Source organism: Ptychodera flava, chromosome 12 (genome assembly GCF_041260155.1).
Source record: "Ptychodera flava strain L36383 chromosome 12, AS_Pfla_20210202, whole genome shotgun sequence".
In the NCBI taxonomy this organism is placed as follows: Eukaryota; Metazoa; Hemichordata; class Enteropneusta; family Ptychoderidae; genus Ptychodera; species Ptychodera flava.
Window position 1 is genome coordinate 36,836,850 of NC_091939.1, and position 27,103 is coordinate 36,863,952.

At 37.7% G+C, this 27,103-nt stretch overlaps 1 protein-coding gene across 2 annotated transcripts in view; it reads right to left on the minus strand.

Annotated features, from left to right (window-relative positions):
• The window catches only part of LOC139145776 (uncharacterized), an 85,234-nt gene extending 59,532 nt beyond the window's left edge, over positions 1–25,702 (minus strand). Inside the window, exons 1-2 of one of the 2 annotated variants that reach the window (XM_070717083.1) lie at positions 25,602–25,689; positions 11,493–11,689 (exon numbers count right to left, since the gene is read on the minus strand). In XM_070717083.1, coding sequence (XP_070573184.1) covers positions 11,493–11,663 — 171 coding nt within the window. In that variant the 5' untranslated portion in view covers positions 11,664–11,689; positions 25,602–25,689. Of the gene's footprint in view, positions 1–11,492; positions 11,694–25,601 lie in introns of both variants that reach the window. The other variant, XM_070717082.1, reaches the window with a different exon arrangement.
• Between the last annotated feature and the right edge of the window lie 1,401 nt (positions 25,703–27,103).

Consider the following 27,103-nt stretch of genomic DNA (forward strand, 5'->3'; position numbering starts at 1 on the left):
GACCAACAGACAGACAGACAGACAGACAGACGGACAGACAGACAGACAGATAGACATCGCTGCGACATATGCCCATGTGTGTAAACACGTGAGCAAAAAAGGAAATTTTCAGGCCATGTACTGTATTATTTGGGTCTAGCTATCAACTCTACCTTTTATGACTCTTGTGCATCTTGTGCATACGCATAATATTTTAGCTAAATGCACTACCAATTTTCCACATGAAAAGAAACCTGTGTACCATGCATCATTACCCCTTACACACTGTAACTCGTTCCTTATTCACCTCTTGTGACAATTACATAAACAAAGCATCAATGACATTTTGCTCACATTTAGTTAGATGTGGCAGGCCAGAGTGAGTGTATGTACAATATTTAATAGCTTCTACAGGCCTCTGCTTGTAATATTCTTGATATCAAATGCATTTGAACAGTTTTTGATGTATCATCTATCAAATACCAGGGCAAACTATGTAATGGTTGACAACTTTTGCACTAGACACACACACACAATACCATTCAGTCCTAGTACATCAAAATTAGTGATACAATCTACCACACCATGATAAAGATGTTGTCTTGTAATATTGTATTGCATGGGATTAATGTTAACAATAATTTGGGAATTCATTAAGCAGTAACATCTAAGAAAACAACTTACCGTAAAAACCCTATCAATTCGACCACCCTATTAATTCGACCACCCTATTTTTTCCGCAAAACATAATTTTATTTTGCCCCTTTCAATTCGATCACCAACGGAAACTTGGACTTTCTCAATCCCTATTAATTCGACATACATACCCTTCAAAAATTCCTTCAGTTGGTGAATGAACGACATTTCAAGACATCAAAAACAGCTTAACGAATACGATGAACCACGGGTCAGTCAGAGAACCATAAAGGGCTTTGTAAATGGCTTTCAGATTGGTTTTCATTGGGTCAAGGAGTTACAATATACCGTATTTCCAAGGGCTGGCACACGATGTCAACTTACGCGTCGTCCATTGAGCGGCCAGTGGCAGTGTCACAGATCGCTCCGTCTGTAATCGTGGCCACTTTGATTTTGATGTGATACCCAGGTGCGTTTGAGTTTTTTTTGTTACCAAATTTGTGGACCTCACAAAATTTCACTGTCCATGCTTTGAAGCAGTCTCAACATGGCAAACATGTCTCGCGTTAATTTCATCCTCGTCGTTTCAATTAATTCGACCACTAAATTATTTCGGCAGTTTTAATTTTCTATTAATTCGACGTTTTTCAAATCGTAATTACTTTTTTCTGGTCGAATTGATAGGGTTTTTACAGTATTATTAGCCCGGATGCTCTTGGTTACACATCATAATCAACATATAAAATTCTGACTTGCAGCTATTGAGCTTTTCACCTAGTAAACACAACTTCTGCTAATTCAGCGTGTTCATTTTTAGCCGAATGTTGGCCAAATTGACCGGCTACTTCTGTATTTTGGCCGGCTACTTTTTGGCTCTGTTTCACTCTCTAGCCCCAAAATTCTGGTTTTGATAACAATACCGGTATTTTGATTTTTTGGTGGTCTTGCAAGCCGGAAATAATATTTCAGAAGTGCCGATGTGGCTATATTTAATCTAGCAATTTACACCGTGAACTTGTTGCTATCACTGTTTTTACCACGATCAGCGAACATGTTGAGGAAATCGTTCTCGAGGTCAACCCTGCTTTCCTGATCACAGCCCGAATTACTCTGACGTTCACATCGGGTATAGCCGAACATTGGACTAACATACAAGTACATAATGCCCACGAACAGCCGACGATTTCCAAATGAAGCCAATGTTGTTTCGCTCAAACGCGGAAGAGAAAGTCGATGCTTGAGAGCTTTGGTTTTCTGCATAAGAATAGGGTTTTGTCTGATGGGTTTGGTAGGTTTTTGATCAAATCTAAAGCGACAAAAAGTTACTGAGTCTCATTTTTCATACTTTTGAAATGCCATGGCAATCCAACCATGGTCGATCACAATGTCAATATTCAACTCAAGTTAATCGACATCGCGTTTTGTGGAGGGGCCGTGGTTGTGTGCATCGCGGAAGAGAAAGTAAACGATTGAAAACTTTGATTTTCTGCGAAAGAGTAGGACTTTTTCTGTTGTTTTTGGGAGGTTTTAGATCAAATCTAAATACACAAAAAATTACTTGGTCTCACTATTCGTACCTTTGAAACTCTACATCGATCACAGTGTCAAATTTCAGGTCGACCGATATCGCGTTGTGAGGTGTTTCATCTAGGCTGCGCGATTCCGTGATTCCCCCTCTTTGATGTGCTGCGCGCCGCCAATTGTACATAGAGGGGGCGACCCATCGCGCACTGCACTGAGCTGGCTGGAACAGCATAACAAATATCATGGGTGTCACACTTCGATGCTTTTGACCCGTTATCGGCACCTGTTAATACTTTGGTAACAGGCGCTAGGCATTGCATAGTGTAGCAAGAACATTTACATGAAAGGGACTAATATTAGTTCGATTTTGATACTTTCTGTACTTTCCGTACGCTGATTTTGCATATGAAAGCCTGTCAGCCCATTGAGAGTTACGTTCACAAAAGTTCATTGCCCTAGCTATATAAGGTTTCTGTGTCACATTATCTCAAGCGTACGATTGAGAAAAGGAGACAAACTGAAGTTTTTGTGCATAGTATGAATGTCCATAACACTATGAAAATAATTCTGGTAGCAAAATTGACACGAAAATTGGACTTTACTGTTACAGAAACTGTTCAGTTCAGTGGATGGCATTGGCACTGTGACGGAACTGCATGCAATGAGAGTCACAAGCAAGCTGTACATGTAGCTGTAGTGTCAATGGGCCCGGGTTTTGAACTCAGTGAACAAACATTGACTTATTTCTCGGGCAAAAAAAACCCTAAAGTTAACTGTCGGTGACAACCAGCCTTTCTGTTTGTTATTTTCCCATTATAATATAAAATGACTGACAAAATGAATTTGAGCGAATCTGACATTGAGAAACTCCACATTCAAAACACGGCAGACTGAGACTAATTTGACCTCCTAAGTTGTTCGTTTTAACTCTACTGAGTCTGCGCACAAGACTACAAGACCAGCTAAGTCACTAGAAAAATACAGCTAACTGGTTTGTATAGGGCAATCTTGATCCAAACTCTTCAGTGGTTAGGGATGATATTAGCACAGTAGAAATGTGACAAATAAGTATATTTTTTTTTTCAGAAGGTAGAAAAACATTCCTTTATAACTACTAAAGATTTTTTCTTGCTTTGTGTAAGTGCACACAGTTCAGTTAAAAATGAAAAAAAATCCCTTGAAGGTGCATGTACAGTGGAAATGGCTAGCTGTTGTTATTATGTTTGAATGTACTTAAAAAAGAGCCCCAAGAAAGCAAACATACAGAATATGTACAAACAAACATACAGAATATTGTAGCATACAAAATACGCTACAATTTTTCCAGGAATATTAACCCCTTGACTACCAAGGCCAATGTATTCCTATATACCAGGCCCCTTATGTAAATATTGATAAAATCTTGGGTGTGGTCATTGCATGAACACTGCTAAGAGTAAAAATTAAGTAAGTGCCAATAAACCATATATTTTCTGAATCAGCATGAAATTTCCCACTTTTTCATATATAAGTTTTGTATTTTCAGGTCACGTGACTGATCACATGACACATCATGTGACCAGAGTTGGCAAAGAATATGAATATTTGAAGCATCAGGACGTGTTTTGAATCCATAAAATGACGCAAATTTGAATACAGTTGCAATTTTCATGGCATTTTCTTACATGTATGTAATAATAACTACCCTTTACTTTATTTATAGATGTACCTATTTAAGATTTTTCTCACAAAAGGCAGAGTAAATGAACCACAAATATCAGCATCTGACATGATTCTGTATTTGAAAATCAACACATTGTATATTTGTAAATACCTGCTTTATGTCTTCCTTGCAGAAACATACATCTCAAATGGTTATGATTTATCAAAAAATAATTCACAATATTTAAAATACATTAGGGAACAACATATCACATGACGAAACACATGACCAGTCATGTGACCAGTCATATTGATAATATGGCTGCTATAAAAATTCACTGACTTGTAGTAAAAAATTGTATTTCCTTTAGTTTCATTCACGAATATTGCTGTTAATAGAACATATTTACATATAAATCATTTGTTTTCAATAAATAAACATTTCATTTCATTAAAAAAACAAACCATAAACATCTTCGCGATTGTCCGTACTTCTGAAAACTGTAAACAATCAGCGTGACGCTTCTGTGATCAGCCTGACCTTTCAGGGTCGAGGTCATGGGTCACGACATTTGCTTCCGGATTTTGGCCATACTCGGACGTACGGGGGCGCAATCACATTCAGGCCAGATCGGAATACATCAATCTTAGTCGTGCTGCGTGCCGAAGCCGAAATTACGGGATTTTTTGCGACAAAAACGAAGCAAATACGCCTATTTAACTGTGCCGGATATTTCCGGCACTCAAGGTATATGGTAATTCAATATGGCGCCGGATATATCCGGCGCCATAGGTAGTCAAGGGGTTAATGCTTATGAATATTAATGAGCCATCCACCACTCTTCTAAGCTCTATATACATTCACAACAGTGAAACTCAAATTTTTTTACTTTTGAAAAAATCGTATATAGAGGATGGTGTTTGCTGCCAGCATTGGATGGATTGTGTAAGCAAGTGTTTTATGGCTTGTAGTATGTATATCACAAGTGACATCATTGCAACATTAAAACTTATGTTTAAAGTCGTGAATATATGTTTCAGATAAATCCCCCTCCCCAAAATTTTAAAATCCCCCTCAAAAATTCCAGTAGAGGGGGACCAGTCCCCCCTTGGTGTAGCATCCTAGATGAAACACTGGTTGTGTGTACTGTACTGTTACAATTGACCTCCGGTGCTTTGTACACATACGGTGTAGTACAGGTTGCCATTCAGTGTTAGTTTGGGATTTTATCATACATGAACACTGAAATTTAGCTCTCTTTTTCAATTATATTCAACATCACCAAAAAATCAACAATCAGCACTCGGATTCGTTTTATTGTGTAATTTAATAGTACAGTGAATTGAAATCACTGAAATCCTATCCTATATTTCATTGAATTGAATAAACAGTTTGATTTAACTGTATCTTCAGTCAAGTTTATTTAAATCAGTAAAAAACTTTGTACAGCCAGACTGGTCAGAATTCTTGTGGATCATTTTCTGGGTTGTGAAAACCTCTATCTAAGATGTATTTCAAAATGTTTGTTCAAGTCGTGAGCTAAACATAATTCTACACAGCAGTCTGGTGAAATTTTGCTACTATCCTCGCCAACTGAATGCAGTTGACAGGCCCGAGTGATATCAAATTAATTTTTCTGATTTTTTAAAACTTTATCCCATGAAAACATGTTGTAATTGATTGTGATAATGATTATTCTGTATGCTGAAATGGCTTTTCATACTGTACAAGAATGAATGAAATTACTCCAAAATGTATTAAAATTTAAAAATTTCTTGCACACATTGAAGTGCATATGTATGACATAGGGCAATGCACTTGTACCAACTTTGAATAAAATCGGTAGAGATATGCCTGAGTCATGGCTCTGTACATGAAAAAATCGAAACAAAATGGCCGTACGGCAGCCATATTGGATCGTATAACAAAACAAATTGACGTGCATATCTATGCCATTGGTCAATGTCCTCGTACCAACTTTGAATAAAATCGGTTGAAACATGCCTGAGTTAGGGCTCTGTACATGAAAAAGTCGTAATAAAATGGCCACCTGGTGGCCATATTGGATCGTATCACAAAACAAATCAACGTGCATCTGTATGACATATGAAGTAATCCTTGTACCAAGTTTGAATGAAATCGCTCCAGGCATCTCTGAGATATCTGCGTGAACGGACGCACGGACGGACGGACGGACATACGCACGCACGGACATGACCAAACCTATAAGTCCCCACGGACACCTAAAAATACTTAAACAGGAAACCAAACCTGCTCAAATCACCTCAGCTATGTTTTCTAATGATTTTTTTACTGCATTTCAACACCAAATAGAGTTTACCATATCAAACGCTTACTAAATCACCACATTATATACTCTTAGTTCCAGTAGGTATAAAAATACCAAAAATAAAAAAAATCTTTTCACAATATCTATTAATTTTGTTCATATAAACACAGTCTGAATAAGTTATGGAAAGTTAAGAAAAGTAAACATTTCTGTGATATTTTCTGTCAAAAATTAGGAAAAACTTCACAAAATAAAAATTTGAAGAGATTTCACTGAAAATTTAAACAAGCAACCAAACAGCCAATAGAGCTCCTTTGTGTTATGTAGACAATAACTGGGCACATGCTGATGAAGGAGGATATCTTTGATAGCCCGCTTCAGGTTGATCTGACCAAAATTGCAAAAACAGCTGCAAAAGTACATAATTGAAGATATCGTCATAATTTGAACATGTTAAATTCTGATCATCTGTAGGAACATGTCTGTCTATTCAATATCAAAGATATCATACAAAATCGCAGATTTCATCCTAATTTTGATATATCACATTAAGATAAAGCTAAAGAACCTGTATACCAAAAATGAAAGCTATCAAACAAGCACATTGTTTGACAAAAATGACAAAATTGCCCCAAAAATACAACATTGCAGATCTCATTGGAATTTGAATTCATCACATTCAGATCAACCTTAGGAACCTGTATACCAAATATCAAAGTTATCAGATGAGTACTCATTGGAGAAAAAATTTTTGACCAAATATGTGAAAATTGCCCCAAAATTACAAATATGAAAATTTCAATAAAATTCATACATGACTGAGGTCATCCCGAGAAACATGGATACCAACTTCCAAAGCAATCAAACAAGTCTTTTCACAGAATGAGATTTTTTTACTAAAAACTGAAAACCTTACCCAAAAAATACAAACATGCAAATTTCACCCAAATCTGTAGACATCTTGTTTAGAATAGCTAAAGAAACGTCCATACCAAGTTTCAACCTAATCTGACCAATGCTTACAGACTTTTAGCAATTTGACACTGACATGTTCATTTGTACAATTTCACATCTCCATCCCTGGGTACACCTGTACACCAAATACAATGATGGTAGGTGCTGCAGTTTAGGAGTTTTTGCAGTGGATGGACACACACACACACATATATACATACATACGTACATACAGACATACACACACACAGGCAATTTTTCCAACCTATAAGAATAGCTTTCATTGGCACATACATGTATGGCCATATGGGAGCTAAAAATCCCCAAAAATACAAATATTTGTACAAATCTAACTAAAGTCCCTTAACGAACCTGCACACCAAGTTTCAACCAAATCTGGCCTGTGGTTACAGAGTTTTAGCAACTTGCAGGATTTTTCCTTTTTACCTCCTTTGCATATTTTTGACACTGACATCTTCATTTGAACAATTCACATCTCCCTTGTTGGGTACACCTGTACATCAAATACTAAGGTGGTAGGTGCTGCAGTTTTTGAGTTTTTGATGTGGACAGAAATACATATATACAGACGCCGCCGACTTCCCATGTAAGCAAGGTACATACCAAATGTGAGCTAAAAATGTGACTTCAAATTCAATAATAACTGCATAACTAATGCTCAGATTAACTTCATTTTGAAACTTTCCCCACAATTCCCACTTATTGTAAAAAATAACTATAATATTATTTCATTTCTGACACGATTTTTTGCATTCACCTATTTACATCACAGATGTACATGGCACTGATCTGGACCTGGACCTTGGAACTTGAAAATTGTTTATTAACCTTGAATGATACTGATTATTGGAACTATTTTCATGTCTTAAAGCCATTCCTTGGGTATACAAGTCATTGTCAATGACATAGTCCCCACTTGTAATAGGAGTATTAGTCTTGATGGGGCAGGGAAATGAGGTCATTAAGAAGTATCACTGGAGTGTATATGTTCAGATCTATGGACACATAGGTCTATGTCATTGTTCCCAATTTGAAACAAGAGGCATGTCTAAGTTATGGTTCTAAATCAGGAAAAAAGATCAGACCTCTAGCTGTATTGGCCAGCCAAGAAATACATATGTGCATAATAAATAAGGTACAAGATGTGACATCTTAAGGTCTCTTATCCTATCAAAATCGAAGCGTAAAGAACTTGTGGTTACTGAGTTATGCATATATATGCATATTCAAGGTCAAAGGTCATTAAGGTCACGTGACATTTTGAAAAAAAACCCATTGTATTGCTAATTAATCCATATATGCCAAAATTCAGACCTCCAGCTCTATTGGCTTGCCCACAATTATATATGGGCATAATTAACGAGGTAAAGCATGTGTTGTCATAAGGTCTCCAATCCTACTAAATATAAAGGACATAGCACTTGTGGTTACTTATTTATTGACATAATCGTGTATTTTAGGTAAAAGGTTATCGTGGTCACATGACATTTTGTCAAAAAATTTCTATCCTATAGTCTATCCCTATATACTAAAAATCATACATTTACCTCTATTGGCTTGCTCAAAATTAGATATGCACATAATGAGGTACAATATGTGGCGTCATAAGGTGTCCCATCATACCAAATATGAAGGGTATAGCACTAATGGTTCCTGAGTTATGGACAAATATGTATATTTGAGGTCAAAGGTCACCGAGGTCACGTGACATTTTGTCAAAAAAATTGTATTGCTAAGTTATCCCTACATACCAAAAATCAGACCTCTAGCTCTATTGGCTCGCTCAAAATTAGATATGTGCATAATTAATGAGGAACAATATGTGGCGTCATAAGGTGTGAGTAACCTTGTGTCCCATCATACCAAATATGAAGAGTGTAGCACTTGTGGTTACTGAGTTATGGACAAATATGTATATTTGAGGTCAAAGGTCACCAAGGTCACGTGACATTTTGTCAAAAAAATTGTATTGCTAAGTTATCCCTATATACCAAAAATCAGACCTCTAGCTCTATTGGCTCGCTCAAAATTAGATATGTGCATAATTAATGAGGTACAATATGTGGCGTCATAAGGTGTCCCTTCATACCAAATATGAAGAGTGTAGCACTTGTGGTTACTGAGTTATGCACAAATATGTATATTTGAGGTCAAGGGTCATTGAGGTCACGTGACATTTTGTCAAAAAAATTGTATTGCTAAGTTATCCCTACAAACCAAAAATCAGACCTCTGGCTCTATTGGCTCGCTCAAAATTAGATATGCAAATAATTAATGAGGAACAATATGTGGCGTCATAAGGTGTCCCATCATACCAAATATGAAGGGTGTAGCATTAGTGATTACTGAGTTATGGACAAATATGTATATTTGAGGTGAAAGGTCACCAAGGTCACGTGACATTTTGTCAAAAAAATTGTATTGCTAAGTTATCCATATATACCAAAAATCAGACCTCTAGCTCTATTGGCTCGCTCAAAATTAGATATGCACATAATTAATGAGGTACAATATGTGGCGTCATAGGGTGTCCCATCATACCATATATGAAAGGTTTAGCACTTGTGCTTACTGAGTTATGGACAAATATGTATATTCGAGGTCAAAGTCACCAAGGTCACGTGACATTTGTCAAAGTGTCTGAGATATCTGCGTGAACGGATGGACTCACATGGATGGACTCACGGACTGACATGACCCAATCTATGAGCCCCCTGGACTTTATCTGTGGGGACTAAAAACTGTGTCACTGCATCCTTTTTGCAATATGAATACAATGAGAAACTAAATTTTTACTTTTCTTGGCCATATACATGGGAGTCTATGGACTGCCTTATACATGGGAGTCTATGGACTGCCTTATACATGGGAGTCTATGGACTTCCTTATACATGGGAGTCTATGGACTGCCTTATACATGGGAGTCTATGGACTGCCTTATACATGGGAGTCTATGGACTGCCTTATACATGGGAGTCTATGGAGGTGAAAACTAAAAAGTCCTCTAACACGGCCAAATTTGATCGCATTGTGAAACAAATCAACATGCATCTGTATGAGGTAGGGTACTATCCTTGTACCAAGTTTGAACGAAATCGCTCCAGGCGTCTCTGAGATATCTGCGTGAACGGACGGACGGACGCACGGACATGACCAAACCTATAAGTCCCCCCGGACGGTGTCTGTGGAGACTAAAAAGGCAGCTGAATTTAAGTGGGTTCATTGTTTCGAATGACTGACACATGGAAGCAACGCGAGCAACTGCTCCAGAAAACTTGCATAAATCTTTTCCATGCAGATAAATATAGTTCTGTGCCACCACAGTACCTCTTGTGAATACTTTGAACATAGCGTTGTGAGTGAAATACTGTCTATTTTACAGTTTCAAGTGAGTTTTGATAAATTCCGTTTCTATACACAGTCAGTGGCGTCGACAACATAGCCGTTGACCATTTCAAACTACTGTCAATTACAAAGTGATGTGCAGAAGGTGCCAATGATCAAACATTTGCTGTGTACATCAGATCACCTACAATATGCATAATGCAACAAAATCCTCAAATAAACAACATTCAACAGATACAAACCTGAAATCGTGCGAATGCATACTGCACTGCCGCAATGTAGTTATGAAACATTTTTTCATATGTTTATGAGACTATGCTCGTGACAATTCGCATGACGTAGAAAGAAGGTAGTATGTGTATGTACTCGCTTCTATGCCTACACTATATCATAAGCTCGCTTCAACCCGGTAGTGTGTGATCACTGGAACTCTACAATATCGCCCATTACATCAGTGAAATGCCAACGTCCGAAAAAAGCAGAACCCTAACTCTGTCGGTATACTAATTCTTTTTGACCCCAAAAATGTAGCTTTTTGTGGTTATGTTATGATGGCTCATCCAAGGCCTGCTGAATGATTCCAACCTGTGATCACCATCAATATAATATACACGAACCACGGCATGATCATGATCGATTGTGGACCGGTGGAACAAACTGACTGCACTGTTCATCTCATCCACAGTACAGTCGTGATGGTGATCCACAGGCTCTCCGAACGTTTCAAAGCAACAGTCTCAAACAGCAGTGTCTTACAACATTACATTTGAGTCTGTTTGTGGCTCTGGTACTGCTGGGACTGAAACCTAAACGTTGGTACTGCTGGCACTGAAACATAAACGCAGTGTTGAGTTGACGCCTTCAAGAGACCCCAGCAGTGTACCTGGTTTGGACAGCTCGGTACAGTACACAACGATTTCTGAGTGTAAAGAACATGATGGTAAAAACTACCGTATTGTTTTGTAATATCATCTATTTTGTTACCTTATAGTATATAATATATATTTGTATTCAATTAAAACTGTCTGGATTAGGATTTCCTGCAAAAGTGGGTTCTAAGCTGATACTGGCTGCAACACGATGTCAAGGAAAATAACATACCTGACTTATAGCACTTGTATCATGTAGACCCTTGTCAACATCAAGCGGAATAGCACTGTCAACCAACACTATATCTTCATCAATATCTTCCTTTTCATGGCTACTTATTGCTACATCTTCTTTATGTCCTTCATGTTTGAATTTGGATTTAAACACAGCTCTAAGAGACATTGTAAAACAAGGTGGATGCTTGAATTCTACCTGGTGACAATAAATAGAGAAGACTTGTTACTTTCAATAATGCTCAAATATCCTAAAAAGAGGTAATTGTAGCTTCGATTTGATAGGGAAAAATTCATTAAATATGCAAATGAGCTAATAATCAGAATCAAAATTTCTGAATAACTAAATGCAAGTATGGAAAAAATGTATGTCATGTTTGGTATAAATCTGTACATTCGGTATTGATATAGGGCCTAATTACAAAATTAGCGCCAATTTTTTACTAGAATCTGAAAGAAATCATCAAAAGGTACGATTAAATAAAATTTGAACATTATTTACAGACATGTTTGGAGGAATTATTGTTTCACAAAAAATGGAAACATTGTCACAAAGATTAAGCTCTTGTGAATTTCATTGTCATTTCATCAAAACATCCTTGAGAGCCCTACACATCACATTTGAAAGCTTGGAGTGTACTTTTGTTGAGAAAATACCAAAGCCATCCAGCAAATTGTATTTGAGACTGAACTCCACTTAGTCCATTTAAAAACTTTGAAATGATAAACTTTGGTACTGAAGGTCTATTCCACTAAGTATACATCTACTCAGTACTGTACCAAAGTTGTCAACAACATTTGAACTATGATTTCTGATTATCTTGATGGACATTTGAGCTGAAAATAAAGTATATGCAAGATTTGGTACAATTATAGCTTGATACTTTATTGTACTAATCTCTACATTGTTGAATTGTTGTCCTCCACACATTGTGTGATGCTGAACAATATTGTTAAAGAGTATTCATTGCATCATAGACTGATTTGAGTTGATATATAACATACATTTTTATCCATTCCAGATTTCTTTTAGCTAAAGCAATATGTTAAAGACTAAATTACATAATAAGAAATTATTTTATAACAATAAAAATAAAGAAAAAGGAACATATTTATATGTTGTGAGTTGTTTTTGATTTTGGATACATCATTGTGACTGAAACTTGCCTTCTACCTTTGCGTGAGGACAATCACAGTTCTAACTTTTAAACTGCCCTCTATGGCACCTTATCCCTCATTATATTACCATGCCCTGCCTGTCGCATTTTGATTGGTCGAGCTGAACCATGTGACTGACCACAAATACACAGTAATGGTCTGTTTATATGCCCGTGAATATGAATAATAAGATTAACAACTCAAAGTATCGAAACTGTATAGCTCAAACGTAAATCGTAACCAATCACAAATAAAATGGAGCACTTGTGGGCCAAGTTGAGATACTTTTTTCTGAAAATATTTCAAGATTTGCCTATATTTTACAGCGCGCGTGACAGTGCGTCGCGTATTGCTCAGTTCTAGGGCCCCGTTGTCGTTCGCTCTGAAAATTTTTGCAAATTTTGATGGTTTTCTCCGGTTCGTTGATAATATAATGGAAGTAACAGACTCCGCACTGACCATTAACGTTTATTTATGGGCGTGGGCTCGAGGAAAGCCAAATTAACGGGCTCGGCAAGCCTCGCCCATTAATTTTTGGCTTTCCTCTTGCCCTTGCCCATAAATAAACGTTAATGGTCAGTGTGTCGCCCGTTATTTCTATAATAGATGACCCAAGTTGACCCTCTCTTAACTGTGTTATGTACATTTGTCATCCCTAAATGGTTTTAAAAATGTATGTTATAGGATTCGTTTTCTCTAATAAAGCCAAATAAAATACAGGTAGAAGTTTCTCAGAATACATGGTAAGCTTTGTTGTTAGGTTTACAGAGTTATACTCAGACTTCCATCAAAGGTTTTTAGTGGGTGCAGAACTTTGGCTTGGTGCCAAAAGGGCATGGCGGCCACTGGGGCAGCCATATGCCAATTTATTGAGTTATGTAAATCTGGTCATGTAGTCACAAAGTACCCTAAACACACAGGTGTACCATCTTTTGGTAACAAAAAAATGAAAATGTGGTCGACACAGAAATTGCAACTTTCAACCCGAGTTTTGATGTTTATCATTACCAAAACTACTACTGATCAAAATGACCGAAACTTAAGTTGCGTAGAACATGAAATTCAACTGTGAGAGCAGTCAGAGACGATGTACAACTAGAGTGCAAGCCATCGATATAGTGAACACGAGTTTTAAGACAAATAGATGGAATTAGTTTCCAAAAATTAAAATTAACTGACATATTGATGACAGCATTTATTATTTTAATAATTATGAGAATAATAATCGCAATCATACCAATCCATAATCCAATGACGGTAGGTCAGAATTCATAAGACAAAAGTTGTAAACATAGACACAAAACAGCACAGAACAGACAGTAAATAGACGGTACACAAACAAAGTCATATTCATGAAAGAAAGATATATGGACCTCTGGCCAGAAGACCAAGAAGTGATGTCAGGTGTTTCGAAAATAGTAAGCGCATTCTGCCCCACATGTGGCACCCGCCATATATCAATCTATAAGTCAGATAGGTAGTGGTCACTAACTAAGGCCCAATGTCACCGATGCCATCAGTGATCATTTGTCGAAGAGAGATATTGTATTTTATCTACAGCTTGCGATACCTGCCTAAAAAGCGTTTGAATGTAGAGACAATCTTGCTCTGGTGTAACCTTGATTTAACAGTTTGTAAGAGAGATGGCCATGTCTCTCTATTAGATGCAACATATGCTGTTCATACACAGGCCATTCAAACGCCTCTGAAACCGTTCTGGGCCAATACTGGCATAAAAAGTTATTTGTGGACACTCCCAAGTGGTTCTGAAGCGTTTCAGATTTGAGACGGTTTAGTCGGTCCGACCTGAGCCGTTGTAGGGATTAACTCTATCCGCAAATCACTATGTGGACGGACCGAGCCACTTCAGAGGCGTTTTAAACGCCCTCACGCGACAGGTACAAGTATTTGTAACATAAAACAAACAACAACCAATATACAATATTCACTTTGGTCATGGCTGCCGAACATAGCTCTACATCTCGTGGAAATAACTGGTCAGACGACAAAATAAGTTTGCTGATCTCAGCAGTCTGGGCAAACGAAAGCATTCAAAGAATGCTAAACGGAACATGTTGTGACAGCCTCGTGTACAAAAAAATTGCAGAACAGGCTCTACAGAGAGGTTTAATCCGGACAGCAGATCAGTGCCACCACAAGCTCTAGGCACTGAAGCTATTAACAATACAAAAAGTTGTCGACAGCAACAGACGGAGCGGCAGAGGCAAAACATTGATGCCTTTCTTCATAGAGCTGTCTCAGATCCTCGGTAATCAGCCGTCTGTCAATCCCGGTAGAAACACCAACAGAATACCTGTTAGCTATGCTAAACATTATTCTGAAAAACAACACATTCGAATTAAACAAAGAATTCTACAAACAAACATGTGGGTGCGCAATGGGATCGCCATTGTCACCCGAGATTGCCGACATCACGTTTCACGAATTAGAACTGAAAATCATACATGATCATACGTGAACACACAACAAAAATATCACTATGGTGTAGATTCAGAGACGATATTTTCCTAATCTTCATTGGAACAGAGCACGAACTCCACGAATTCATAACAGTAATTGACAAAATGCATCCTACTTTCAAATTTTCATATGAAAGTTCTTCACATGAAATAACATATCTTGACCTAGTTATTTATAAAGGTCAAGATACAACAACGAAAGCATACTAGATCCTAGAACACACACAAAACCAGCAGATACATTCCACTTCTTACACAGACCAGATATGAACTGAAAATGCTCACGTGTTTCATACAGTTATGTGTAAATTTGAACCTTTGCCACATGTTTGCAACTTCATTGAAAGTATTATGATCAACATAATGAACAATAATCACCGCCGATTAATTCTCAAAGGTCATGAAGTATACAAATATGTAATTAGCTGAAATAAAAATATTAAAGTTCTTTGACTGCTGTCATTGTATCACCATTTTATATAGCAAGTGTAATTACCGTTGGCCAAGTCCTTCAAGCCATATATGCCGAGCTGTGAAAGCTCATTAGATATGCAAATTGTAAATTAGCTGACATGAAAATGTGAAATGACTTTCGATATTGTTTTAACCAGGTATAATCATCAATGTTGTCATGTTTTGCCAACTTTGATCAAGTAAATCCCAGTATATATCCCTAAAAAGCAAAGTTCATTAAATATGTAAATTAGGAATTGACTGAAGTAAAAATGCTTAATGATTGTCAATAATGTTGTATCATGGTATCTGCAATATATGTAGCAAGTTTTGTCAACTTTGGTCAAGTCAATTCAGATATATATCTCTAATTAGGAAAGTTCATAAACATGCAAATTAGGAATTTGCTGAAGAGAAAATGATTAATGACTTTCAATAATATTGTATTACAGTGTCTGAAATGTACATAGCAAGTTACATCAATTTTGATCAAGTCAATTCAGATGAATATCCCTAAGTATGAAAATTCATTTAATATGCAAATTAGGAATTGGCTGAAGTAAAAATGTCTTTTGACTTTCAATAATGTTATATCACAGTATCTTTGATGTATATAGCAAGTTTCAATGACTAAAATAAAGTTAAATTGTGTTGCTAAGTTATCCCTATATACCAAAAATCAGACCTGTAGCTCTATTGGCTGGCTCAGAATTAGATATGTGCATAATTAATTAGGTACAGGATGTGATGTCATAAGGTCTCCCATCATACCAAATATGAAGGGTGTAGCACTTGTGGTTACTTAGTTATGGCCATATATGTATATTTGAGGTCAAAGGTCATCGGGGTCACATGACATTTTGTCAAAAAAATTGTATTGCTAAGTTATACCTATATACCAAAAATCAGACCTCTAGCTCTATTGGCTGGCTCAGAATTAGATATGCACATAATTAATAAGGTACAGGATGTGATGTCATAAGGTCTCCCATCATATCAAATAAGAAGGGTGTAGCACTTGTGGTTACTTAGTTATGGCCATATATGTATATTTGAGGTCAAAGGTCATCAAGGTCACATGACATTTTGTCAAAAAATTGGTATTGCTAAGTTATCTCTATATACCAAAAATCAGACCTATTGCTCTATTGGCTGGCTCAGAATTAGATATGCACATAATTAATGAGGTACAGGATGTGATGTCATAAGGTCTCCCATCATACCAAATATGAAGGGTGTAGCACTTGTGGTTACTGAGTTATGGACATATACTCATATTTAAGGTCAAAGGTCATCGAGATCACATGACATTTTGTCAAAAAATTTGTATTGCTAAGTTATCCCTATATACTTATTTTCACTTTGTTTAGTGTGATTAGTTCACTTTGTTTAGTGTGATTAGATATTATTTTAGCTGAAAAAAGGGTCCAGGGAAAGTAAGGAAAATCCATTACATGTATTCCACAGTGTAACAATTGGCTGAAAATATAAAATTTCTTTCAGTCTCTCGAATCCGAAACCGAATCCGAAACCGAATCTGAAACCGAGTCTAATTTCAGCATCGTCTAGCCAGAGTGTAACATGGGGATAGCGCCCTCAAACCACAGATACCGGCTTCCCATAGACTACCATGTATCAGAAAAATTAAAACTGTGATAACTTCATTAATATGCAAGCCACGCCCACCAAAACCTTTTCAGTTCTAGCCATTTGAATTCAGAAGATGTCTACCAAATTTGACTGAAATACGTTCAGCCGTTTTTGAGATAATGGGGATACAGACACACGGACACACACACACACACACAGACATTGCTAAACCATATGCTCACGTGTGTGAACACGTGAGCAAAAAATCATATCATTCAAAATCGACCTTCAAGGGCCTGATCAAAGGTGAAACATTAGGTACACGAGAACATGTAACAACGAAGACGACTTGAACAACAAAGTCAAAACATTTAATGAAAAATTACTACAACAAGAATATCCACAACAAGAAATATCGAACATCAATGCAGAAACAAATTACACAACTCGAAGAACACATTGAAATCACAAATAACACTATGGTGTAGATTCAGAGACGATATTTTCCTAATCTTCATTGGAACAGAGCACGAACTCAACGAATTCATAACAGTAATTAACAAAATGCATCCTACTTTCAAATTTTCATATGAAAGTTCTTCACATGAAATAACATATCTTGACCTAGTTATTTATAAAGGTCAAGATACAACAACAAAAGCATACTAGATCCTAGAACACACACAAAACCAGCAGATACATTCCACTTCTTACACAGAAAATCATATCATTCAAAATCGACCTTCAAGGGCCTGATCAAAGGTGAAACATTAGGTACACGAGAACATGTAACAACGAAGACGACTTGAACAACAAAGTCAAAACATTTAATGAAGAATAGCGTCAATGACACTGTAGCTCCCATCCTAGACTATTTAGTGTTTGTTCTCTGGTCAGATATTTGAACATGTGTGAAAGGGATAAAGTACATGAAGTGAAAATACTTAAATGAAATGTACTGGAGACAGTGAAATATGTTTAATGTAATTATTCAGAATATAAAATGGAAAAAATACAGAATGAGATATATCGAATACTGTGATACAACCATTAACTCAACTAGTCATTTACAATGACATAGTCCCCACTTGTAATAGGAGTATTAGTCTTGATGGGGCAGGAAAATATGGTCATTAAGAAGTATCACTGGAGTGTATATGTTGAGATCTATGGGCACATAGGTCTATGTCGTTGTTCCCAATATGAAACACATGTGGCATGTCTAAGTTATGGTTCTAAATCGGGAAAAAAGATCAGACCTCTAGCAGTATTGGCCAGCCAAGAAATACATATGCGCATTATAAATGAGGTACAAGATGTGACATCTTAAGGTCTAATATCCTATCAAAATTGGAGGGTATAGAACTTGTGATTACTGAAATATGCATATATATGTATAATCAAGGTCAAAGGTCATCGAGGTCACATGACATTTTGAAAAAAAATTATATTGCTAATTAATCCCTATATGCCAAAAAATCAGATCTCTAGCTCTATTCGCTTGCCAAGAATTAGATGTGTACATAATTAATGAGGTAAAGCGTGTGTTGTCATAAGGTCTCCCATCCTACTAAATACAAAGGACATAACACTTATTTATTGACATAAACATATATTTTAGGTAAAAGGTCATCGAGGTCACATGACATTTGGTCAAATAATTTCTCTCCTATAGTTATCCCTATATACCAAAAATCAGACATCCAGCTCTATTGGCTCGCTCAGAATGAGATATGCGCATAATTATTAAGGTACAGTATGTGGCGTCATAAGGTGTCCAATCATACTAAACATGAAGGGTGTAGCACTTGTGGTTACCGAGTTATGGAAAAATATGTATATTTGAGGTCAAAGGTCATCCAGGTCACGTGACATTTTGTCAAAAAAATTGTATTGCTAAGTTATCCCTATATACCAAAAATCAGACCTCTAGCTCTATTGGCTCGCTCAAAATTAGATATGTGCATAATTAATGAGGTACAATATGTGGCATCATAAGCTGTCCCATCATACCATATATGAAGGGTGTAGCACTTGTGGTTACTGACTTATGGACAAATATGTATATTTAAGGTCAAAGGTCACCGAGGTCACGTGACATTTTGTCAAAAAAATTGTTTTGCTAAGTTATCCCTATATACCAAAAATCAGACCTCTAGCTCTATTGGCTCGCTCAAAATTAGATATGCACATAATTAATGAGGTACGATATGTTGCGTCATAAGGTGTCCCATCATACCATACATGAAGGCTGTAGCACTTGTGGTTACTGAGTTATGGACAAATATGTATATTTGAGATCAAAGGTCATCAAGGTCACATGACATTTTGTCAAAATATCTGAGATATATGCGTGAACGGATGGACTTACGGATGGACGAACAGACGGACATGACCCAATCTATAAGCTCACTGGACTTCATCTGTGGGGACTAAAAATTGTGTCACTGCATCCTTTTTGCAATATGAATACGATGAGAAACTAAATTTTTATTTTTCGTGGCCTTATACATGGAAGTCTATGGAGATCTGCCTTATACATGGGAGTCTATGGACGTGTAAACTAAAAATATGCAAATTTCACCACGATTTGCCCAAATTTGGGAAAGGTCACTCCTATGCACTTCCATACCAAGTTTCAAATCAATCGGACTTGTGGTTTCAGAGCAGGAGATTTTTTGACCAAAAATGGGAGAAAATTACAAAAAATTCATGAAAAATAGCAAGTCCAAGATACTGACCCAAGATGTGCACAATCATTTCATGTCAGCCCAAAGTACTTACATGCTAATTTTTCATGTAATCTGCTCAGTGGTTATTGAGTTTTTTCAATTTTGACTGTTTTTACATTTTTTCACTTAATTTGCATATTTTTGGCAATGACAACTTCATTTGAACAAAATCTCATCTACAGCCCATCATCCATGTACACACCAAATATCAAGATGAAATGTACAGCGGTTTTGGAGTTTTTGATGTTGACGGACAGACATACAGACATACAGACATACAGACATACAGACATACAGACATTTCCCTAGCCTATAAGAATAGCTTCCATTGCCATATATACATATGGCTATGGGAGCTAAAAATTACTACAACAAGAATATCCACAACAAGAAATATCGAACATCAATGCAGAAACAAATTACACAACTCGAAGAACACATTGAAATCACAAATAAACACACAACAACAACACTACTAAAGTGATATTTTCTACCACATATAGTCCACATATCAAAACAAAAGACATCAAACAAGCACTCCTGAAGAACTGGGAAGAAATAGAAAAAGACCAAACACTAAATAATTTATTCACGATGAAACTGATCGCATACGAAAGAAATCCAAACATTCGCGACACGCTCATAAATGCACAAGTACACAATCTTACAGAAAAGACCAAATTGAACAAAATGAGACACAATCAACTGACTCGAATATAAATATTCTAGCCACCTTACTGGACAAACAAAACACTGACAATGATTGAGCCACAAACAGTGAATCAAAAATCCAAGGAGAGAAAATATCAAAAAGACGACTGAGGAAGAAACCACACACTGGTTTTGAAACGTAACGTCAAAGGATCGACAGCCAGATTATGGCTACGTCTTGCTATGGCTTATATCTACACCAATAGCCAACACACAAAATCAAACATTAATACAGAGAACGAAAAAATAGTGTACCGGTAGGTGATGCGTAGAGCCGCTTTCCCTTTATTACAGTTCTGAACTTATAAAACTCATGGGCTAAATCGGTTAACAATTGCATTTGGTCTACATTCAGATCATTAAGGCGACGATGACTCGGTCTGGACCGCATATGCAGCAGGTAAAAAAACAGAAGACAAGCCAGCACGATGTCGTTCATTTCAGCCATCTTGCTATGCCGTATGCTTGGCCATTCACACCTTTTGAACTCGAGAGGGCGCATTAAGACGTCTTAAACACCAAACAATGGCTTAATTTTGTGAGTGTGGATGCAAGTGGACTCAAACTATTAATCCCCCGTGTTTACAAATCATAAATAGTGTTGCAGAAGTGTTTCAATTTATACCCGTCTGAACGTAGCAACAGTCACAGATAAAAGAAGCTATAAAACATATTGTGTTGTCAACTACATATTGGTACAGCATTTACTTTTGAGATTAGACTGGCAACAGCTGCTTGTGCCTTTGTAGCCTTGCCAGTCTGTGCAGCTTGGACTTTTCACTGGGCACAAATGCCTGCCCTCTGCCTTTGGCACTCCCCGTCAAGCATTTAACTCTCAGCAGTAGGAAAGCATATTCCACACCACTTGGCAAGTGACCAAGTTGGCATTTTTGGCAAAGGAGACACGTGGGATTGTTGACAGTCTATTTTGACAAAATGGAATCATTTAATTTTTACCAAATTTGCCATTATTACACCCAAATTTCTGAGATTAAAACATTAATTTGATTGAATATTTTAACCTTCCAGTATTGTCAATTTTGTAAAACATTTATAAGTAGCATCTAAGTTGCATATGTCTTATACTTTTGAAAAACTAAATTTTTCGGATGGTCACTGCGTCTATGCTCAGTTTTCAGGTCAATCCAAACATTTGACTTTTCCACACTACACCACAATCCCCACGATAAACTGTAAACAAGGCTGTCATCTCTTGTTAAACAAGCTTTCCTGCATAAAATGGCAGTAGAGGGTACCAATACATAACCATCAAACATGGGTCAGGTTATTTTAGTAACAACATGGATGCCCAGCACAAATACACAGATGAAGAAATTATTAACATGCTTAATTTCTTAATCGACGACATATTTGTTAAGTTTGGTGGTATGACCTTTCAACAATCTATCGGCATACCAATGGGTACAAATTGTGCACCACTTCTTGCTGACTTATTTCCCTATTCATATGAAGCAGCAGTTCCTACAATCTCTCTACAAAGCAGGGTCTAAAAATCTTGCAAGGCGTTTTAACAACACGCATAAATATATTGATGATCTGGTTAGTCTAAACAATCCAGACATATCAAATTACTTACATCATATATACCCTGATGAATTGGAAATCAAAGAAACAACTGAGAGTAGGAACTCAGCTTCATATCTTGATCTGTTCCTGCAAGTGCGTACTAATGGGCTACACACTAAGCTGTATGACAAAAGGGATGATTTTGATTTTGAAATCATAAATTATCCCCACTTATCAAGTGATATTCCATCTGCACCTGCTTATGGTGTGTATGTGTCTCAACTTCTCAGATATTGTAGGGCTTGTGATTCCTACGTGGATTTTCAAATGAGACACAGCTTATTAGTATCAAAACTAGTGAGACAGGGATATACATCCAAAAGACTCGTGAGGACTTTCAAAAAGTTCTACGGTCGATATGATGACATTGTGGCCAAATATGACACCTCGGTCACTCAAATGATTAGCGACAGCATTCCTGGCTTTGACTTATAACAGTGATTTATATACTGTATCACTTCATACAATATTTAGACAATTTTGGGACCAATCCTGACGGGTGTAGCATGCTAGCAGGGTACGCTTACCCATTCCGGACACCTGGTACCACCACTAACTATCAGTGGTTCAGGATGGTCCTACTTAAATTTGTAAATCTCAAATGTCCCATGGACCTGGTTATGTATTACCTTGAATGAAAATGATTATTGGACCAGTTTAATGTCATATTCACAATTTGGTAAAATGTAGCCAGGAATACACAATTTTCATACTCTCTGTCATGATTGTCATTTTGTGTGCTTTTCAGCTGGTGCCATTGACCTGGCCAGAGTTGGATAAACTCAAGTCAGCTTAGACTGATAAATCCACTGATGCGTTTAAAAATGAATCAATTTAAGAACTTGCCCTGGGTATATGGCTCAACAACCTGCTGATACTTAGAACTACGCAATACATGTTTATTTTCACTCTGCGTTCATTCCTAATAAATAAACGGCTACATGGTAATTTGGGGGGATTTGAAATTTTTGATCATATAGACAGGGGGGACTTGAAAATTTTTGAGGGTATTGAGGGGGGATCTGAAGAAAAAATTCAAAAAAATTCAATTGCGATTCCTCCTCCCCCCCCCCCCCCCCCCATTTTTTGAATGCAGCCTAAGGGGTAGTTTGATGCCCTTTTCAGGCCGTTGTAATGTTTAATTTCACTTCGGTCCTACTAATTACTGCCAGTCACGAAATGAACATTCCTATTACTGTAATCAGTCGATATCTCAATACCAAAGACCACTCATATTTATAAAACGCTACAAAATTACAAAACTACAAAACTGATTAGTGAGTAAATTGGAAGGCTAATTTCCTGGCGGGCAGTGACGGGCAGTGGTTGGACGCCGACGGGCAGTCTAAGTACCAAGTGGTACAGATCACACGATTAGCGTTGCTACTCCTTCAAAAATCGACGTTTTTCAGATCTGGGACTATAGTTAATATTTAATTTGTTTTTACAAAGAGTAGCGGTTTTTGGTATTGACTGATACTGTAATAGGAAGGCTAATTTCCTGGGTCCTACTTAATTACTGCCTGTGACTGCCCGTAACTGCCTGAGGACTGCCCAAGAACTGCCCGTGGAGCAAGTAGGCCAAATTTCACCAATTTAACACTAAGCCAATAGCTTGAACTTATATTATGCCTGACTAACCAAAAATATCATTAATTTGGTGTTTTTCTGTAGTGGTTTGAGAACCCGAAAGACGCCGGGCTTTCGGCTAGAAAAACATCCCAATCTTGATTGTGAGATCATACCATTCAGTGCATGGGGTGGTAGGCTGTCAAGCTGTACGCGCTCGGCGAGGTTATTGTACCATCTCTCAGACTGAATGGTATGATCTCACTATCAAGCTGGCGACGTCCTTCAAGCCCGGCGCCCAGGGGGGGGTAACTCCCATAGATGGCTATACGGGGAGGGTCCGCGCGAAAGGGGTCGTTTTTTTGCACTGTTTGGTATCAGAAAGGGTATACTTTTCACGAGGTGTTGGTATGAGAAAGGGTCCGGTTTTAAACACAAACTGACATTTGTTAAAAAATCATGCTGTCAACACTGGAAACCCATGTATCTACATCCCAGATCTACCCCTGTTACGCAAGGCGAGTGAGTCGTATCTGCATACGTATGGTATTGTATGGTATCAGATAGCTGTGGAAACGCAGCTATCTGTTGGCGGGGTAGCGTGAGTTGCTATGTGGGTCAAAGTCAACCCCACCACTCACATAGCAACTCACGCTACCCCGCCAAGAGGTAGCTGCGTTTCGACAACTAGGTATCAAAAGGGTAGGTTTTTTTGCTCGAAACTGGTATCACAACAGTTTGGGTTTCCATGTTCGTGCGGAGCCCCCCCCCCCCGTACTATTAGCCATGGAGTTACCCCCCCCCCCCCCCCCGGGCCCGGCGTCTTCCAAGTTCCAAATCCGCCGGAGAAAACATCAGGTTAACGCCAAATCAATGATATTTTTGGTTGGCTGGGCATGATATAATCTGAACCTATTGGCCCAGTGTTAAAATGGGCGAAATTTGGCCCACTTTTTCCTCGGGCAGTCCTCAGGCAGCTACGGGCAGTCACAGGCAGTAATTAGTAGCCGAATTTCCCGACGGGCAGTGGACGGCAGTTCCACTTCCGTATTCGTCCCAGCATGGAGGTAGCAGAGACTCCATAGTCCCAGTAAGCAAATGATCACGTGCACCCCTCCCTGACTACAATTATTGCAGCTAGTAATACTATAGCCCTGCGAACGATGTTGTAGCCGTACGATCGTACGATTGCAATAATAATGATGACATCCTTACGTCCGAACATTTACGTTTGCACAACGACTTTTGTGAAAAAGCTGTGTCATCTATAGGAGCCATCCGGCGAATACTGAATCACACGCCATGATGTGCAAATTGATATCATCATACCATCCTTTTTTTGGCTCCATGATCATACACAACAACAAACTGACGAAAAAGTAATTACGAGAATTTAACACACGACGCCCTGAATCGAAATCATTGCCTGCCTCGATCTAGCTCCTATCCCAGGCGGGTAGGCAGTTGAATTTCAGTCAATCGTTGTTTTGAGAGCATGGAGGTACGCTGTAATGGGAGGTATCCAGTCAGAAAACAACTTCCGACTCTGCCAGTTTGCGCAGAATGTCGGACTACATTACCGGCGACCTCAGGTTTATGACAAGAGGCACGGCACGGCAACCTAGTACCTCCTCTACACCAAGGGCGCTCGTAGGGCTGTACGGCATACACCGTACATCAGCCGAGAACGACTGCTCGCAAGTTATACACGGTACGTGTGCGCTATCTGCCGTCTTACATGTCCTTAGCAGACATGATGCAGGTTATTACAAATTAATATCCGTTACTCTCCAAAGCACAGATTCGACTACATTTCGGTATACTTACGCAGCAGCAATGAATCCTCCGATTAAAGCGCTCGATTCCAGTGATACCATACTACACGATTCTGGTGAACGTCAGTCAGTCGAAAACATTCACACGCCCCCTACGGCAGCACAATTCAGCACTCAAAATCATGTATAAAAGCGTGGTGGTATGACGTCACGATCCACAACCCGCTTTATTTCAAATGTTACGCAAATGCTTTGATACGGGATTCATTTGACGTAACGCAGGCGATGTAATGATTAACCAATTTATTATTATTATTATTATTTATTGTTGTCGTTGTTGCTGATGTTCTTGCTGTACATCCTGCTGTTGCTATTTTAAATTATTTACGTCATTGTATGCATTAGAGAGCATTCGTTTTTTACGAGGGGGGGGGGGGTCCGGCGAAATTTGAGCGACAAATGAAATGTAAAAAGCGACCCCCCTCCAAATCTAATGTGTAAAATTTGAACACCCAAATTCATCAATTGTAAAATGTGACCCCGCCATCCCATCCCCCCCCCCCCAAAAAAAAAATCATCAGATTTGATTCATTAACCCCTCGCAACCTCCCATTTGACCTTTGAACTTTCAAAGAATCCTTTTTGAACTTTACAAATAATCACTGGGTGAAATTCCAATATAATATTGGTTTTTCAGATCTGCTCTTTCAAATATAATATTCTCGTTATGTACATTTATATCAATTGTCAAACTTTTTTAATAGCTAGTTTTGTATTGTAAAAAAATATTCAAAGTTTCCTCACATACCACAATGTATAGAGAATCAACATTTTTTGAAATTCCAAAATCAATTTCTTGCACACACATGAACTTGTAATCGTCTAGTCTAATCAAGTACACTAATATCAATAATCAAGAATACATAAATACACAGATTTAGCTAGTTTTGTATTTAAAAGAAATTATTCATAGCTTCTCATAGACTACTCATAGATTATGTATGGAGGACCAAGCAACATTTCGGTGAAATTCCAAAGTCAAATTTTTTTCCATAACTCCATACCAACTTTTGTAAAATTTGACCCCCCCCCCCCTTCCAATCATTCATTGTAAAATTTGCCCCCCCCCCCCAAGACGGTTTCGTAAAAGTCAACCCCTGATTCCACCAAACCCCCTCCCTGTACAAAGACAATGCTCCCTTACCAACCAGCACTCTTACGTATATTTTATTGATTTAAATAAATAACCTCAAGCCACTGTTTTACTTTATTTACTTATTTGTATATTTATTTATTAAAATAATATAATTTCTATTGTTACAGGTATGACAAACCACAGATGAGGGACCATTGCAAACTGATATTTGTATATTGATTAAACCATATAAAAATACTGTCAAGGACAGTGTGCTCATATTTTGTTTGAATTAGTCCATCAAGAAATAATATTTAAAAAAAAACAAGAATGACAAAAGTAAACAAGGTCTGAAACTAGGTACTGGAGGTCAACTTTAGGAACAGGCTTAGCAGAGGAAGGTTTCAACAGTCCTTCAT